At 34.5% G+C, this 17,694-nt stretch overlaps 1 protein-coding gene across 4 annotated transcripts in view; it reads left to right on the top strand.

The window, feature by feature from the left end:
• Positions 1-17,694, top strand: part of CSPP1 (centrosome and spindle pole associated protein 1) — a 110,661-nt gene that overhangs the window by 36,736 nt on the left and 56,231 nt on the right. For 2 of the 4 annotated variants that reach the window (XM_008566840.1, XM_008566844.1), the window contains 9 exons: positions 3,713-3,811; positions 4,970-5,040; positions 9,113-9,206; positions 10,519-10,576; positions 11,033-11,074; positions 12,225-12,433; positions 14,451-14,572; positions 14,934-15,012; positions 16,872-17,001. In XM_008566840.1, coding sequence (XP_008565062.1) covers positions 3,713-3,811; positions 4,970-5,040; positions 9,113-9,206; positions 10,519-10,576; positions 11,033-11,074; positions 12,225-12,433; positions 14,451-14,572; positions 14,934-15,012; positions 16,872-17,001 — 904 coding nt within the window. The remainder of the gene's footprint in view (positions 1-3,712; positions 3,812-4,969; positions 5,041-9,112; positions 9,207-10,518; positions 10,577-11,032; positions 11,075-12,224; positions 12,434-14,450; positions 14,573-14,933; positions 15,013-16,871; positions 17,002-17,694) is intronic. The other 2 variants (XM_008566841.1, XM_008566843.1) reach the window with 2 other exon arrangements.

The raw sequence follows: 17,694 nt of genomic DNA, 5'->3' as shown, positions 1-17,694 counted from the left end.
TTTATAGGTGTTCTTTTTGGTGGTGTTAGACCTTTACTGGTTAGTTAATATCAGAGCTTTGTTTCTGATCTTTTTTTTCCCCCCAGTTCTGTGTTGGATTATTATCTACCACCACCACTTAAACTCTGCCCTGGAAATATTTTGTTGATCTTTGGTTAATTCCAAAATAGGGGACCTTCCTGTGAGGACCAGCACTTGAGCCCTGTGGTTGAGCTAAATTTTTGCTTTGCTGCTGGTTCTCTGGAGAAGGCTTTTTGTGTGGCTCAGGTTTTAGTTGTTGGCCTTTTAATTACTTTTGGGTCTTGTGAGTTCAGGTACACCTCAGGCTGTGTGGAAATTCTGGCCTGGAACTGAGTCTTTCCAGAAAACTGCACTCCCTGCAGTTCTGTTGCCCTCATCAGTCTGCATTGAATGGGCCTGTGCCTATTGGAAGGCAGATGAGCTGCCCACACTGCCTTCCAGTGTTCCCCTAGTGGGCCTGTTTCCCAGCTGCGACACTAAATGCTTCCTGTGGGGTGGGTATGTGGGGGTCCCTCTCACTGGCCTCTGGGTGGCCCCTTTTGTTGGTCAGCTGTGGCCTCGATCCTGTGTGGGTCCATGGGAACCCTGCCAGTGGTCTCTCTGGCTTGGGGGCTGGTATGGTACACTCTGAGTCACTCTTCTCCCCCTCAGAATGCCCCTACTCTCCCTCCCTGAGCTCCAGCAGTCCCAGGCTGGAAGTCTGCTTTTCAACAGTTATAAATTGATTGGCTATGTGAGTGTGTGATGCTGGAGACTGTCTGTTCTGCTATCTTGCTGATGTCTCCTGGAATCTCTATTTGTAAACAGTAATTCTTCCTTAATTTAACAAAGGTAAGCACAATCATATCAGTCATTATATAAAATTGAATAGCATGTCTTAAAATTTTATTGTCTGTTTAGTGAAATGTATATCTCTGCTCTTTTTGGGCCTGTTAAACATTTGTTAAGTCTTGATTTTATTGTAATTATCAGTGACAGGAGACTTTTATAAACTTATTAATGAATTGTTTTTCCTTCAGTGAAAGGTACGGTACACCTTTGAACATCTTCCATATGGGATGTTCACTAGGAAATCTTTGTGGTTTTACTGTAGATTTTAGCAGACTTTGAATGATATATAAATGAAATTGTTTCTAAAATTTCTTCAATTTAGAATGAAGTTTGACAATGACCTCTTATGCTTATGGTGATTGCTTTATTCGGTTATCCATATATGCTGAAGAGTGTATAAAACACTTTTAGTGTAGGTACTTTGGGTACAGCTGTATAAAGATAAGCTAGAATTGTAAAACCAAATATTGTCTTTAGACAGCTTAACTGGAAAAAAGCAGCAAGCCCTTGGGTAAATTTTAGAACACATTTTTGTATGTGTAAGTGGCCTTTAATTCTGGGATCCAAAGTTATGCTTTTAAAACTTGTAATTTTAAATTCTTTATATTTAAAATTTTTCATTGGTGTATAGACACCTCTTTTTACCATATCAATGAATTTACTTTTGTGTGTCGTGTCATGGGTTCCCAAGACCACCCCTAGGTTTGGTGAATTACTAGGAGGACTCACAGGACTTTGTGTATAGTTGTACTCATGGCTATGATTGATTACAGCAAAATGATACAAAGCAAAATCAGCAAGGGAAAAAGACGTGTGGGACAAAGTCTGAAGGCATCCAGGCATAAGCTTCCATGAGTCCTCTCTTGGTGGAGTTGCACAGGAGATGTGACAAAATGGGGATATGTTGTCTACCAGGAAAACTCACTAGACTCAGTTCCTAAGGTTTTTATTCAGGGCTGATTATATAAGCACCCTTTTCCAAGCATGTACCAAAATTCCAGATTCCCCTAAGGAAAGCAGGTGTTAAGCATAAACTTTGTTGTTTGTTCAAACGGTTTAGGAATGTGAGCCATTCTTATCAGTTCTGAGAATGGTGGGAAACCTCACCAAATCTATGTTCCCACATGCCAGCTAAGGACCAGCTGTGCAAGCAGACCTTTCTAATGATAGGCAGTCTCAGGCCTGGTCTATTAGCTCTTTTCTGTACATGTATATTTGTATAGATCCATTTTAACTGTATATGGTTGCCTGGCATTGTTAATTACGAATTTGAATTTATATTTACCTGCGTATTTAGTGGTGGAAGTAGGGAATGACACTAAGCTGATGTGTCAATTTACAAGACATATTTGCACACTTAGCTTGAGGGATTAAAACCACCTGTGTTTTGATGTATTGAAATTTGAAATTTTTTTGAATTCTATTTTAGATATGGGTAAAAAAAATGGAAGTCATTCATTTGTTATGCCAAGTTATAGCTATTAAGATTAAAATTCCAAATAGCCTTTTCTCCACAGATGATGCTGACAGTGTTGTGTGATGGAAACAAGTGACAAACTACTTTCATATACTGGCTTTGTGGAGAGTGAGAGGTTCCTTTTCTTCAAAAAATTGCAATTTTTTTTAATCTGACAATGAAATTCACCTAAAATATTGAATTATACTTTAACAACCATATTTCTTTCTAGTAGTCTTCTTGAGAAACACAATATAGTTTGTTAATAGTAGCTTAAAGAAATATGACTTGTGAAATGCTGATTTTCATGGATGCTGATAAATGCTGGTGTAAAAAGTGTAAAACGTCATGTTTGTTTCTCTGATATGAGAAATTAAGCTAAAAAAAAAAATCAATGTTTGCCAAATGGAAAAAAAAAGACTAATTGAAAAGCATTATTATTATGTTCTGAAAGGTTTTTTAAGAAAGTAAAAAACATTCCATCTTTCTTTTTGTTGTTTATGACCTTGTGAGTAAAGTGAACTAATCATTTTCTACCCATGTATCAGCCTGTTTGTTTATAATGTTTTCCATTTATCTATTGGTAACATTTCTTTTTTTTTTTTTTTTCCTTTTTTTTGTCTTTTTTCGTGTCCGGCAACGGATCGCAACCCTCAGTGTCGCGCCCGTACCGGACTGGGACCGGCAAGGGGACCGCAACCCTCGGTGTTGCGCCCACACCTCGCTCAGCCAGTGAGCGGGAACCGGTCTGTATGTGGGATCCGAACCCTCGGCAGGAGCGCTCCCAAGCGGCGCACTACAGCAGTGCGCCACTGGGCCGGCCCTAACATTTCTTTTTTTCATGTGATTTACAATGTTAGCAAATGTTATGGTTTGTTACATTTGATTTACTTTATTGGTGAGACTGGTGTTATATTTTTAAGTTAAAAAGATTTGCATATGCAGTGAAATAATTTCCAGAATCTGTGAATTTTGATTTAAAAAATGATCTTGTTTTGTATTTTGACTGTAATCGTTTTGAGTGCCAGGACTATGTCTGAATACCCAGAGCCTAGAATGATACTTGGTATGTACTTGGTTCTCAGTTATTCACTTATTAAATACAGGATTAAAGAGTGTCAGATTTGTAATTTTAAAATAAATTTCTAGAAGTTATATTGAAATAATTTTTAATAACCTTCTTTTTTAAGAAGACTGTTAAATTTGAAGTCTTATTGTCTTATTAACCAGCATATCATAATCAAGATAATCTCATTTGAATGAATTTTAGAATGTTTACAGTAAAACTCCATTATAACACTTTGCTCCCTTTAATGTTTCCAAGATCAAATATAAAGACACCAAAGAGATATAAGAAGGTCCATTGTATGTTGTGCATGCTCTTTAAGCTAGTATGTTTTTAAGGATGCATGGGAACAGACGAGGGAATGTGCCTCCTGTGGAGTATGATGGTGAGGTCACAGAACAGTCAAACATACGAATTTCATCTGCTGGAAACAAGAGGTATAGTATGCAATATAAATTCTGCCCTTCGGTCATCATGCTGTGAAATAACATTTGCCTAAAACTGGCTTACGGAAAAAGTAGAAAGGTTTAGTATATTAACAGCCTCCCTTATTAGTGAGAAAGGAATTAAAGGGGTAAAAAAGGTGAGGATGTAGTGTTAAAGGAAAATTCGTAGTACCTTTCAGTATTCTTTTGGAGAACAAGTTTTTGGTTATACTGCATGCCAAAGTGTTCTGAGTAAGTCCCTGTCATTACAAAGTATATAAATTTGTTGGATATAATGTAAGGAGAAATAAGCATATAATTTAATGGACTAAAAATCAATTTAAAATATCTTGGAGTCATGGTAATGCAACTTGACCAGAAATAAATTGAAAATGACCCTGAAGTGTGAATTTTTTTTGGAAAACTTTATTTTTAATTTTCAGCTTATCAAGTAGATAACTTTTATGCATACTTTATAAAATTAGTACTCATATAATTCTGTCAGGTTGAAAAGAAAGGAAATAATATGTATTGTATATTGATGTTCTCTATTTATAGGTTTTATCATTTTAGTGGCTTTCCTGTGTCATACTTAAGGATAAACAGTTCCGAATCTGTGGTATATAATTTAAAGATAAATTGTCATGTTAAGAAGGTGTCTATTTTCTTTGAATAAAAGTAATATATAAATTATTACGATGCTTGCAATAATAGAATTTACTGTTTGGTTCTAATTAATTAAGTTTGCTTTGAAAGAGTTATCTTTTTTCCCTTGTCTCTGTCTCCAAGGAAGGAGTTTTTAAGGGATGATCTTTTCCGAGTGCGTGCATAGGTCATACATTCTTTTCTGTTTTAGGATTTATTTTTGTGCATGTATATTCATTTTCCTTACTAGGGTAACTGTTCTTATGAAAAAAGGATTTTATTTGAGAACCTATAGAGCCAGTGAAGCAGGCTGAAGAAAAAGGTTATATTTTTATAGAGCCTGAATTCTTTGGGGTCCGACTGTATAAAGACATAAAATGCCATGATTTTACCTTAACTTTAAAAATATTGTAAATATTATCGTGTCCACAGTATTTGAAAGACCTAACTCATATCTACACTTTACTTTAAATTATTGCTTCTTGAAAATTATCTGTATTTTAATTTTCTCTTTCTCTTTTTCAGTGCTCGAGACAATAAACTGTCCAAATCTGCTAATCAAGATAACTGTAGTCCTTTTGCAGGAATGCTTTTTGGTGTGTATAAAACCTCCAATTGATTAGACTTTGGCAGTGTTTTATAAAATGTCTTTAAATGAGAACTCAGTGTCATAATTAATATTACTTTTACTGATATTAGCAAACATTTATCAAGTGCTTACTTTATGCTAGGAACTATGCTAAGTATTTTAAACATGTATTATAGAGCTCTGTATAATTTTAAAGTTAAATAATGTATTTAATGATGCACTTTCTGTAGATTATAAGTGAAATATTAGTTTTAGTAGTAAGTTTTGATTTCATATTTTATTAGCACTTTGTTGTAGTGTAGCTATTTGTTATGTTCTGTTTCATATGTGATAGTTTTTTTCCTTCATTCTTTTTTTTGTTTCTTGAGCTAGCACAAAGCTGCCTTATATTTTAGTCAGTTTCTCTGAACCTAACCTTTTTTTCTTTTGATCTTTCCATGTAGTTTCTGAGAGAGATTATGTTCAAATCATGATGATGGACCAAATTTTTAAATTTCTTTTATCAAAAGTCAGGGTTATTGCTGGATATAAGCTTGTTGATTTGCTATATTATACTTGTGACAATTTTAATTTAAGAAACAGTGTAAAGAGAACCTTCTTTCCTGTTTGTACCCTTACATAGAAAAGAGGTCTGTTCTTTGTGTGAAAACTGTTAGAAAAAATTAACTGAAATTTGGTTTTAGTACAGTATATGAGGAAATTGGATAACAGTTTAGGTTCATCTAACCTAAAAGCAGTCAGTGATTTAAGTCTTGGCATGGAGACATATAATCCCTTTATATTCTCAAACCTTTGTTTCTTTGAAATGGCTATTGTGAGAAAAACGGCATACCATCTAGAACTTCATTTTAGTGTAATGTCTGTGAGAATTGACCAATTTTACCTAGCAGTATCATGTAGTATAAAGGCTACATTCTGATGATGTATTTTATTAAACATGGTAAAAATAAGAGAAATGACTTTTTGAGCTGTGAGCCCACTGACAAATAATTAGTAAAAGGATTACTCTACCCCGACATTTTAAAGACGAATGGTGTGAGTTTATTATTAATGCAGCCCAGGAATTATGGTTGAATATTTGGTGAGATAATAGACTGTAATGTTTGGAATGAGCCATTAAAGTCATTTAATCCAGTGACTTATCTCATGGTTGTATCTTTTTTCCCCCCAGACTATCATTATGCACATCTGCAGGGAACTTACTCTCTCTGGAGACAGTACATTCCATCTTTAGGTGGCTGTAATTTTTATGATATTTTCATTTCAGTTGAACTAAAATTTGTTTTCATATAATTTTGCCCAAAGGACTTCATTTGGGGCCTTTTGCTTTATTAAAAAAACAAGAATAATTGACTTCTTAGAGTGAAATACCAATGTGTTTTGTAATAGAACCATGGGTTATTTAGAAGCATGTTTTTAAATTTCCAAATATTTAGGATTTTCCTTCTGTCATTTTAGTTATTGACTGCTTGTTTAAGTCTCTTTTGGGTCAGACACATAATTTGTGTAATATCTGTTATTTCCAGTTTGTTGAATTTCTTTAATAAAAAAATTTTTAATGTTTCAGAATATGGTCTATCTTGGTGAATAAAGAATGTGCATGGTGTGGTTCAGAAATGTCAGTTAAGTCAAGTTGCTTGACGGTGTGGTCATGTCTTATATATCCCTGATGATTTTTATCTGCTTCTATCAATTGCTTAGAGAGAAGTGTTGAATTCTCTATCTTGTCCTTTATGTGGAGACTGGAGTGCTAGAAGGATTTTCTGTGTTCCTCCACTTTCCTTAGTTTTCAGCAAGACCTGCATGCTTCTGACAGAGAGGGCATCTCCCTCTCCACAGTTCCTCTTTCTCAGTAGTGGATTGCTGTTATTTATTACTTGGTGCAGGGCTGGTCCTGTGCATCTGGGTCTCAGGGATTGGTCTTTCTCAGTGTTCCTGCTCTTCCCCAGAGTGGTAGCCAAACTCTCCTTTATGTCTGTGGAGGGTTTTGCATCAGAATCTCCTACCCTTCCCCTAATAGTAACAAACCTTTGCTTTGTCTTTGTAGGGTACTGAGTCCATGCTGGGTTTCTACCCCTCAATCAGTAGATTACAGCTTTTGCTTTGTATGAGAGGAATCTGAAAAATGGGCACTGTTTTGTGTTTGAGTGCCACAGAAGGGTCTCTTTCAGGTCTTCTGTATTGCCCCATTCCAGTCTTTCTCATGAACATCTGGAAAGTGCACTTGGGCAGAAACTCCTGTGGGTCATGTGTCTGGGCATGGCTTACTGAGCAGATCCTCTGCTTAGGGTCTCAAAACAGTATAATCAAGGTTTCGGCCAGGCTTAGTTTTTCATCTGGAGGTTTGAGTAGGGAAATAATCTGTTCCCAATCTCATTCAGGTTGTTGGCAGAATTCATTTCCTTGTGGCTATAGTAATGAGGGTCCTGGCTTCTTACTGGATGTGTACCAGAGGCTGCCCACATTTCTTAGAGGTTGTATACTTTTCCTTCTCATGTGGGCTTCTTCACCATGGCTGTTCACTGTATGCCAGCAAAACGAATCTCTAAACTCAGAGAGGGCCCAATCCTTCTAAAGGCTTTCTCCTCATTATATCAAGCCCACCTGAGATAATTTCCTTTTTAATTACTTCAAAATTAATTGATTTGGTTCCTTAATTACATCTGCAAATTTCTTTCATTTTCCCGTATTCTTTTGTAAAGAAGCAAGTCACAGGTCCCACCCACATTCAAGGGAAGGGGATTGTACAGGAAGTCAGCATCAGGGGGCAAGGGAACATAGGAGCCATCTTCACATTTTGCCTACCATAGTCACATTTCTCTGTTACTAAGGACCAGTTTGATCTATTTGAGGCCTATTTTTAAGCTTAGCTGGGGATATCTAAAGTAGCCTTCATTCTAGGGGGTAGTTCAGCCTCATTACTACATAGTGACCTTTCTGGCATCTTTCACTGAAAGACCATGAGAACACTACATTAACTGGCTGGAGCTTGAATTTCTCTCCTTTGTTTCAGTATCTGAGAATTGTGCAGCTTACTTCTCCTCCTTAGGTTTTTCCTAGCCAAATGGAATTTCTGTGAATGCAGTTGTTTTACTGTGGGAGGTTAAGTCCTGTGCTCATTATTTCATCATGGTCTGAAGTAGAATGGAGATGTATACTTTGATTATAAAACACTGTTATTAACCTTAATGTAATTTGCTTTACCCCTGTGGGGCTTCACTGTTGCTGACATCTATGCTTAATGAACAATCTCAGATGCTGTGTACCTACTGATGGGTTGGGAGACCAGTAATTAACACAGTAAAGAAATGGCTGGTTCAGTTCTATTCTTGAAATCCTGTGATTTGTGTAGTGTTCCAGATCATAATATCTAGATCAAGAGGTTATTTCATGGCATTAACATATGCAATAATAATAATCTTCTTTAGATACAAGGTGCCAGTTGATTAGTGTTATATTTTAAGAGAGTTAATCCTACATAAGTGTGCTGGATATATTGGAGCAGGGAGAAGGGAGGTGAAGAGACTAGTTAGGAAGTTATTGCTGCAAGCCAGGTCGAATGTAGAGAGAATCTCTTCAAGGTTAATGACCATGAAAATAGAAATGAGGGGGCCTCATATGAGGTGAATAAGAGGATGAGTGATTCAAGTTATAGTGAGGTTTTGGGGCTCCATTATTGGGCCATTAACAGAAAACGAAGAGGGGCAGTTGGTTTTGAGATGTTCATTTTGGATGGAATTGTTAAATTTAAGGGGCTTTTAGAAGGTATTAGTGAAGATATCCAGATAATTGAAAAAATACGGATGAGAATTAGAATGTTCTGTTATTTAGGAAGGTTTTTGGGAATGATTACTCTATCTTGTGTTTGATACATAGTAGGTACTCATAACTTATGAAATTAATTGAAGAGGTACTGATATATGTGATTTTTTCCTTCTATATTTCTTGCATATTCAGTAATTACTCTTTAATATAATTAAAAATGGAGTTTTTGTTATTGTTGTTTTTTTACTTGAGTTTCTAGTTGCATATGATGCCCAGGAGTAAAGACTGCATTTTTTTTTCTTACTACTGTCTAGGAGGTGAAGATCGAGAATTTATTCAGAGAAGGAAAGAAAAATATAGACTAGAACTATTGGAACAAATGGCTGAGCAACAGAAGAATAAGAGACGGTAATGAAAGGTTTGCATTTAATAGAGATGTTTTGAATTTAAAATGCATTTGTGTAAAATGACACGATGGTTAAATAAGGGAGTGTTTTTCCTAATATTCTTTTTGATTTGCAAATCACTTATATCTCAATCTCCACCTTATCAATCAGCAAGGAAAATAAAGCAAATACTATAAGAATGTTCATTTTCTTTGTCATAGGTAACAAACAAATGAGGCTAGGTATGATGGTACTTCAAAAAGTTCTTGGAAAATAGAATTAAAAGATAATATGAATCTTTCCATGAACTTTTGAAGTCCCCTCTTATATATTCTATAATAGGCTTTTTATTTTCTTAACTGTTCCTCAAGTTTTGACTTAGGGTAGCATTTAATATTGTCTTTATATGCCCATTGGATTATCCCCATATATAGTAACAGATATAAAAGTATTTTATCTTTTTTCCATCTGAAATGGTAAGCACACATACACACATGAAATAGAAAACAAATCATATGGTAAATCACAGGTATTTGTGTACAACACAGGTATATTGTGTACAGGTCTCAGTGTTTGTAATCTTTTTTGTACAAATATTGCAGTTTAAATTAGGAATAGAGATCCTGATATGAAAGAATTTGAGACCTATTACCTTAGTTTTGCCTTTTTTCTTTCTATGGTAGAGGAAGCCAATATCTGCTGTCTGACATTAGCCATCTTTAACATCATTTTCTTAAAAACTTTTATTAGAAAGTATGGTAGTTATATTTAAGTTTTTACCTTTCTCTTTGCAAACTGAAAATGTACAATCATACCCTGCATAACAACATTTTGTTCAACGACACGTCACATATGCAGTGGTGGCTATACCACATAAACTAGGTGTATAGTAGGCTATACCCTCTAGGTTTGTGTAAGTGCACTCTATGATTTTGTCACAGTGACAAAATTGCCTAACAACACAGTTTTCAGAAGGGTATCCCTGTTGTTAAGCAATACGTGTCTGTATGTACCCTAAAAGAGGATTTTTTTTGTTTCACAAAGTAAAGATTCTGTTTTATTTTTGTATTTTATTCTGAATGTGTTACTTAGTCTTTGAAGTACCCCAGACACTGGTTTAAAGATACTTATTCTAAGTCAGTTACATGTAAATTCTAGTTTACTTTACACCAAATCAGAAAATTTGGTTTTTGGTATTATTTAAGGTTTTATTGTCAGTTATATTTGGAGATGTATTGCATAGACTTTGTTTTCAAGTTTGTTTCGATGATTATAATTTTGATAGTGTTTACTGTAACTTTTAAATGTATAAAACTTTAATTAATTTTGTTTAGAGAAAAAGATTTAGAACTCAGAGTCGCAGCTTCTGGAGCACAAGACCCTGAGAAATCGGTAAGAGTTCCTGGCATCTTTCAATGTTTAATCTTTTATTCAAATAACCCTCAAATGTGGTGGGAGGTGGGGATAGAGGATATTGGGGGAAATCTAAGAGTAGACCAACTTGAACAGTAATAAAGTAAATTCAGTTCTCATAAACTGTAAATCCTGACTCTTACCTGTTTATTTCCCTAAGAAAATTTTTCCTTTTTCATTTATTATTTTGTTTTAAATCTCTGCTTTTTTCACATGTACTGTTCTATGGGAACAATATCTCAGATTAATTTACAATTGATGTTAATATTTTTCTTGAGTATATCTTGACAACTTAATTTTCTTGTATTAGAGTGATTTCCAAAAAAACTGAAAATGTTAATTCTCGTCTTTAAGCATTTTAGTAATTGTTGCTTAATGTAAAATTAGAGGTAGTAATCTTATTTTTACTTTAATTTTGCAATTTTCATCATTAAGTGGAATGAATTACTCACATCATTGCAGTTAAGTAAGGAGGAGGTAACAATTTATTGCTCTTACCACAATGTGCATTTTCTGTAGCTGGATATGTTGTATTTATTTGTTAAAGCAAGTTCTTGTTTCACCTTTGAATGATGTTTAAGACTTTTAATTTGATTAAAAAGTTCATTCTTAAAAGGGGTACAGCAACTTAAAGTTATTCAACTATAGGCAACTTTTGACTTACATATGCTAAGTATATATACTGTGAGTTTTCTGTTTTAAAAAGTTTAATACTGCACCAGCATCACTCTCAGTGTGCCTTCTGACAGCTCATAGAATAAAACTTTTAGATTAACCTGAGAAATCATTCTTGATAGGTATCAGTGGTAGAAAAAAGAAATTTGAAAGCTAAATATTTTTTCTTTTTTCAATAAATATCTTTGAAGTAGCTTTTGCAGTCAAAAATTTCCTTTTAAAAACTTGAGCTTTTTAATGTGCTGTGTTGGCATGTTAAATTTTGGATTTATGGTTACATTAGTGTGTGACAGACCTTATTTATTTTTTAATCGAAGCCACTACAGATGTCAAGTTGATTTATGAAAAGAAATAAATGTTAAAGACAATAGTTGGACTATTACTTTTCATTCTAGAGTAGGGATTAGAAAACTGTGCCTGTGGCCACATCTAATTGCTGCCTGTTTTTGTAAATAAAGTTATGTTGCTGCACAGCCTCGCTCATTCGTATATATTTGTATATTGTCTATGGCTGCTTTAGCACGACGGCAGAGTCAGGTCGTTGTGAAGAGGCTATATGGTCTGCAATGACTAATTTACTATCCGACCCTTTATAGAAAGTGTTTGCTGACCCTGTTCTACAGAATAAACTGCATTGATATCAGAAATGACTATTGGATAGAGAAGTAGCATAGTGTTGTAATATATAAAAAGAATACTATATTTAAAATTAATATCTGGCTCTAATCTTTGCTTGATTATTACCTTAGGTGATTTATGTACTCCTCAGGGAGCCTTAACTACCCATTTATAAAATAAGAATTAGATCTTCAAAATGTTTTATAGTTGTAACAATTCTGTTATTCTGTGACTGTTTTAAGTGCCTGCTGGGATAGAGGGTCTTTTGAGTGGCTCTTCACCTTTAAATTTACGATTATGTGTAACAAATAGATTTTTTTTTTCTTTATTTTAGCCTGATAGGCTAAAGCAGTTCGGTGTGGCACCAAGACACTTTGAAGAGATGATACCACCTGAAAGACCCAGAGTAGCTTTCCAGACACCTCTCCCTCCTTTATCTACCCCATCTGCCCCAACCATCCCATCAGTTCACTCCCTTCCTTCTCAAAATGAAGATTTGCACAATGGACTTAACAGCACCCTTGGTGAAATGGTGCCTCCCAGGTGCTTGTTTAAAATGTTTTGTGTTTGGGAATTAGGTAAGGTATCATTATATTTTATGTGTAGAAGGATGTGCTAAAGAAGATTACATTATCCTTTAGAGATTTTGTACAATTAACAGCTTTTTCAAATAATTTCTCTTGAAATTTGTTTTCATTGTTGGTATTATAAAAACAGGGGAAATCCTTATAACATTCTTTTATTGTTTAAAGATGATTTAATATTTTTAGAATGAATAATTAGGTACCTTTTAGTATTTAGTTTTAGGTCATATTTTGGGATATTTATTTTTAATATCTTTTAACATATAAAAGCTATACATTTTCCTCAATTTTGTTATTTCCACTTGGCAAACATTGAATTATTTCTTCAATTTATGCAGAAAAAGTTTCTAATGTGGCTCTTTTATATATATGATTTTATTTTAGCTTCTGTTTCCTTCAGCTCTTTCTCTGTGATTACTTAGGGGATATGCAACTCAAATGCCTGAAATAAAAAATGTTGAGGTTATAAAACCTGTAACCTAGATATCGGAGTAAAGATTTGATTTGTATAAGTAAAAGACATAATGCTATACTGGACTATACATAAAGAAAACGCTGTTGTTAATACTGGTATTTTCTGGGCTTCTTTCCTTCTCTCTGTAGGATTTGAGCTTATTTTTTGCTTACTATTAATATATTAATTATAAAAATTTATTTAAACTTCCAGATGTTTTCTTAACTTTTTTGAGCATCAGTGTATCCTGGGCTATGCTTCCTTCTTTCAGTAGGACTTGGTCGAATCTTTTATTCAGTACTAACAAATTGTAGGACTATATTTACTGTGTTTATCAGGTGCTTTGTTTTTTTTCATCTAAGATTCCCAACTCAAAAGACTGGAAGTGATTGGAATTACACAGCATTGTATGGTGGTCTCAACAGTGGATTAGGGATTGAAATGGCTGGCTTCACTATCTGGATTTTGAGCAAACCATACTTTTATTGAACTTCAATTTTCTCATTTGTAAAAGTGGAATAGTAATTTTTTTTTTTTTTTGTCTACAATTACAGGGTTGTTGTGAGGATTAAATCTTACATAAATTTTATAAAATTTGATTTAATGACTATGGCAGCTCCCTTCCATAACAGTTGTTCAACTTCTCTGTTGATGTATCTTTGGAGTGAGGGTAGTAAAATTCGACATATTGAGTGACTAGTAATTGTGAAAAATACTCACTACTAAGTATATGACAAGGGAGAATCTGTTAAGATACACTCAAAAGTGAAAATATTCTAGAATGCCCATTTTCTCTTTCTGTTCATCTAAGGGAATTTGTCTTTGACATTTTTTACTATTGGAAAATATTGCATTAATGGAAATACATAGATATTTTCTAATCAGTAATGAAGTGCTAAATAGAGAGGATTTCAGAAGTTTTAAATTTATGAATGCTAAAGATTATGTCAAGACTTTACTGTTGATGTTTAAGTGGTTTTTATTTCAAATTATGGTAAACTTCCTTTGAAAGAACAGTACATTTACAGTTAAAATACACCCTTATTCTCAATCAAATTGAACCATTAATAATCATGCTGTTTTGTAGCTCTGCCTTCTTTTCCTGGACTGTCCTTCTATCTGTGATTAGCTCACTCTAGTAAAATGGCTTAAGTATTGCCTTTTCTGAAAAGCGTTCCCTCTTCTGAAAAGCCTTCCCTGTGCTTTCTTCCTCTCCAACTAACAATGGCTGTAATTGTTAGTTTATTTCTGTTATTCTTGAGGGACAGGGACCATTTCTGTCTTTGTTCAATACTGACACTAAGTGACTATTGGAAATTGATTATTAACCTAAGCTTGTCTTAGGTTAACCTTTGTCTTGCATAAATGTTGTATCTGAAATTGTGAAATTTTATGTTATCTGCTTTTTGAGACATAATTTTTGATGAACAATAGAAGCAAGAGGGCTTTTTCCAAAGTAGTGATTGGATTTTCAGTGATATAGTTTCAAAAGAATATAACCTTGATTTTTATTTTTCTTTAGGATTGCACCCCTGCCTCCACCTCCCCTACTACCACCTTTGGCTACCAACTATCGAACTCCTTATGATGATGCTTACTATTTTTATGGTTCCAGGAATACTTTGGATCCCAGTCTTGCCTATTGTAAGTTATCTGTAGGGTAAACATTTTTTTTCCAGTGGTTCAAAATAAAAATTGGTGTTTGTGCAAGCAAAATATATAAATGAGAAAAGCACAGCTTTGCTTGATTCAAGTATTATATATTTATTGACTTAATAAATGCTCTGTTTTAAAACTCAGTTGTATTTTATGGTTATTTCCTTTTTATCTAGATTTAAGAAATAAGTATTTTGTGTTTTCTTATGTTGTTCTTTGCTAACTCCTAACCCAGAAGGAAATATTGATGCTTTTCCTTAGGTAACATTTTCATTATGTGCCCTCTTCCTTAGGGATAACGTGTTATTAAATGGATACCTCAAAATAAATGTTTTTTTTTTCTTTTAAGATGGTTCAGGAATGATGGGAATACAGCCTACAACTTATGTTAGTGCTCCTGTCACCAACCAGCTAGCACAACCTATTGTGTAAGTTGTTAGTTAAAAGAATAATTTCTTTTTCTTTTTTTTCCCCCATTTTTCTTTATTGTGTTAAATTACACATAACAGAAAATTTACCATCTTAACATTTTTATGTGTACTGGTTAGTGGTATTTAATACTCTTTTCATCTTGTAAGCTGAAACTCTGTACCTATTAAACAACAATGTTGTAACTCCACATTTTTCCCTCCCCTCATCCCAGGGCAATCACCATTCTACTGTCTGTCTCTCTGATTTTTTTCTACTCCAAGTACTTCGTATGAGTGGAATCATTTAGTATTGGGGGGGGAGGTCTTCAAAAAGTTCATGAAAAGATTCATATTATCTTTTAATTCCCTTTTCCACGAACTCTTTGAAGTACCTTTGTATTTCTCTTTTCGCGACTGGCTTATTTCACTTAGCATAATGTCCTCAAGGTTCATCTATGTTCTAGGCTCCCGCGCCTCGCTCAGCCAGAGAGCGGGAACCGGTCTAAGTCTTAAGAGTACAGTCCAGCTAAATGTCAATCTTGTTCTTTTTCAAAGAACTAGCTGTTGGTTTTATTGATTTTCTCTGTTGTTTTTTCTAGTTTTCATTTCATTGATTTTTGCTCTAATCTTATTTCATTTCTTCTGGTTACTTTGGGTTCAGTTTGCTCTTATTTTTCTAGTTTCTAAAGGTGGAAGGTTAGATTATTGATTTGGTATTTTCCTTAATATGTGCATTTACAACTGTAATTTCTCTCTCAGTATTGCTTTAGCTTTATCTCTTAAGTTTGGGGATATTCTCTTTTCATTTTAATTCATCTTATAATATTTTCCAATTTCTTTTTTGATATCTTTATTGACCTGTTTGTTATTTTGGAATCTGTTGTTTAATTTCTACATAATTGTGGATTTCCCACATTCCTTGCGTTATTCAAATCTAATATAATTCCACTGCAGTTGGAGAACAAACGTCCTTTGTATGATTTCAGTAAGCCCTTTTTAATTTATCGAGACTTATTTTATTAGTTAACATGGTCTGTCCTGGAGTATCTTCCATATGCACTTGAGAAGAATGTGCATTATCCTGTTGTTGAGTTTATTATTCTCTTAATGTCTCCCAGATGTAGTTGGTTAATAGTGCTGTTTATTTCTTTTATTTTCTTGCTTATCTTCTGTGTAGTTGTTCTGTTATTAGAAGTAGGGTATTAAAATTGTCAGCTATTGTTTTTGAATTGTCTTTTTCTCTTTTCAATCTGTTGGTTTTTTCTTCCTCTCTCTTCAGTCTCTGTTGTTATATGCATATGTGTTTATTAGGTCCTACTGATGATTTGATCCTTTTATCAGTATGAGACCCTTCTTTGTCTCTTGTAATAATTTTTGTCTTGAAGTGTATTTTTTTGGATACCTGTATAAATGTTGCTACTCTAGTTCTCTTTTAGCTGCTGTTTGCTCTGTATATAATTTTCCATGTTTACCCTCTATTTGTGTCTTTGAATCTAAAGGGTGTATCTATGTAGTTATTACGATGTTACTTGAGGGACTTTCATTGTGTTATTATTTCTATATGTTCAGAGAAATGCCTAAGTGATATGTGTAGTGCTTAATGAATTATCATAAACTTTTTTCACTCCCATGTAACTGCCACCTAGTTCAAGAAAATAGATCCAGTAAATTTGAAAATTCCATGGATTGTCAAAGCAGAGGCAAGAGGAGAGCTTAGGAAGAGGTCATTTACTTAAGGATTCCTCTTTGGCCTATAGGAAAATGTCCTTCTCTATTTTTAAATGTATTCATATGCCATGCTGTTTCAAAGGAGTGTTGCATTTCCTTCTTGCTTGGTCATAGATAGATTCAAATTATTAATTGTGTATTTGATGTAGGAATACGGTTGGACAGAATGAACTGAAAATTACAAGTGATCAAGTGATAAATTCAGGATTGTTTTTTGAAGATAAACCAAAACCTTCAAAACAATCTCTTCAGTCTTACCAAGAAGCTTTGCAGCAGCAGGTATTCATGCATTTGTTCACTTACCACTGAATATCTTATGCATTAGCACAATGGTCTTTTAGAACTCAGAGAGTGGCAGGGGAGAAAAAGACCAGTTAATTATAATTTAATATGATAAGTTTTGAAGTGAATACACTGGGATGCTGTTGGAAGCCTATGAAAGGGAGAATAATTAGCTGGGGCAGTTGAAAGGGCTTCAAATGGTAGTTGATATTTGAGCTGCATGTTGTATACTAAATAGGTTAGAAATTCCCGATATACGAGGAATGGAATTAGTGTGGAGGAAGGGACTGGAGAGTTAGATTGTGAAGGTGGAGCTAATAAGGTGTTTCATTTCCATTCTGTTATGCCAAAGGAAGGAAATTTTTTTTTTTTTGTCTTTTTCCGTGTCCGGCATCGGATCGCAACCCTCAGTGTCGCCCCCGTACCGGACCGGGACCGGCAACGGGATCGCAACCCTCGGTGTTGCTCCCGCGCCTCGCTCAGCCAGTGAGCGGGAACCGGTCTGTATGTGGGATCCGAACCCTCAGGCGGGAGTGCCGCCGCACTTCCCAAGCGGCGCACTATCCCGTGCGCCACCGGGCCAGCCCCCAGTCCATGACTTTTTGCTCTGCTTTTTCACAAGTTAGTGGTACATTGTGTTTTGTAAACCCACAATTATGTGTGTGAGTTGTTTATTTTTATTCAAATTCT

Source organism: Galeopterus variegatus, unplaced genomic scaffold (genome assembly GCF_000696425.1).
Source record: "Galeopterus variegatus unplaced genomic scaffold, G_variegatus-3.0.2 Scaffold271, whole genome shotgun sequence".
Lineage (NCBI taxonomy): Eukaryota > Metazoa > Chordata > Mammalia > Dermoptera > Cynocephalidae > Galeopterus > Galeopterus variegatus.
Note: the sequence above shows the minus strand (reverse complement) of the source record. Positions and strands in the feature narration are given on the sequence as shown.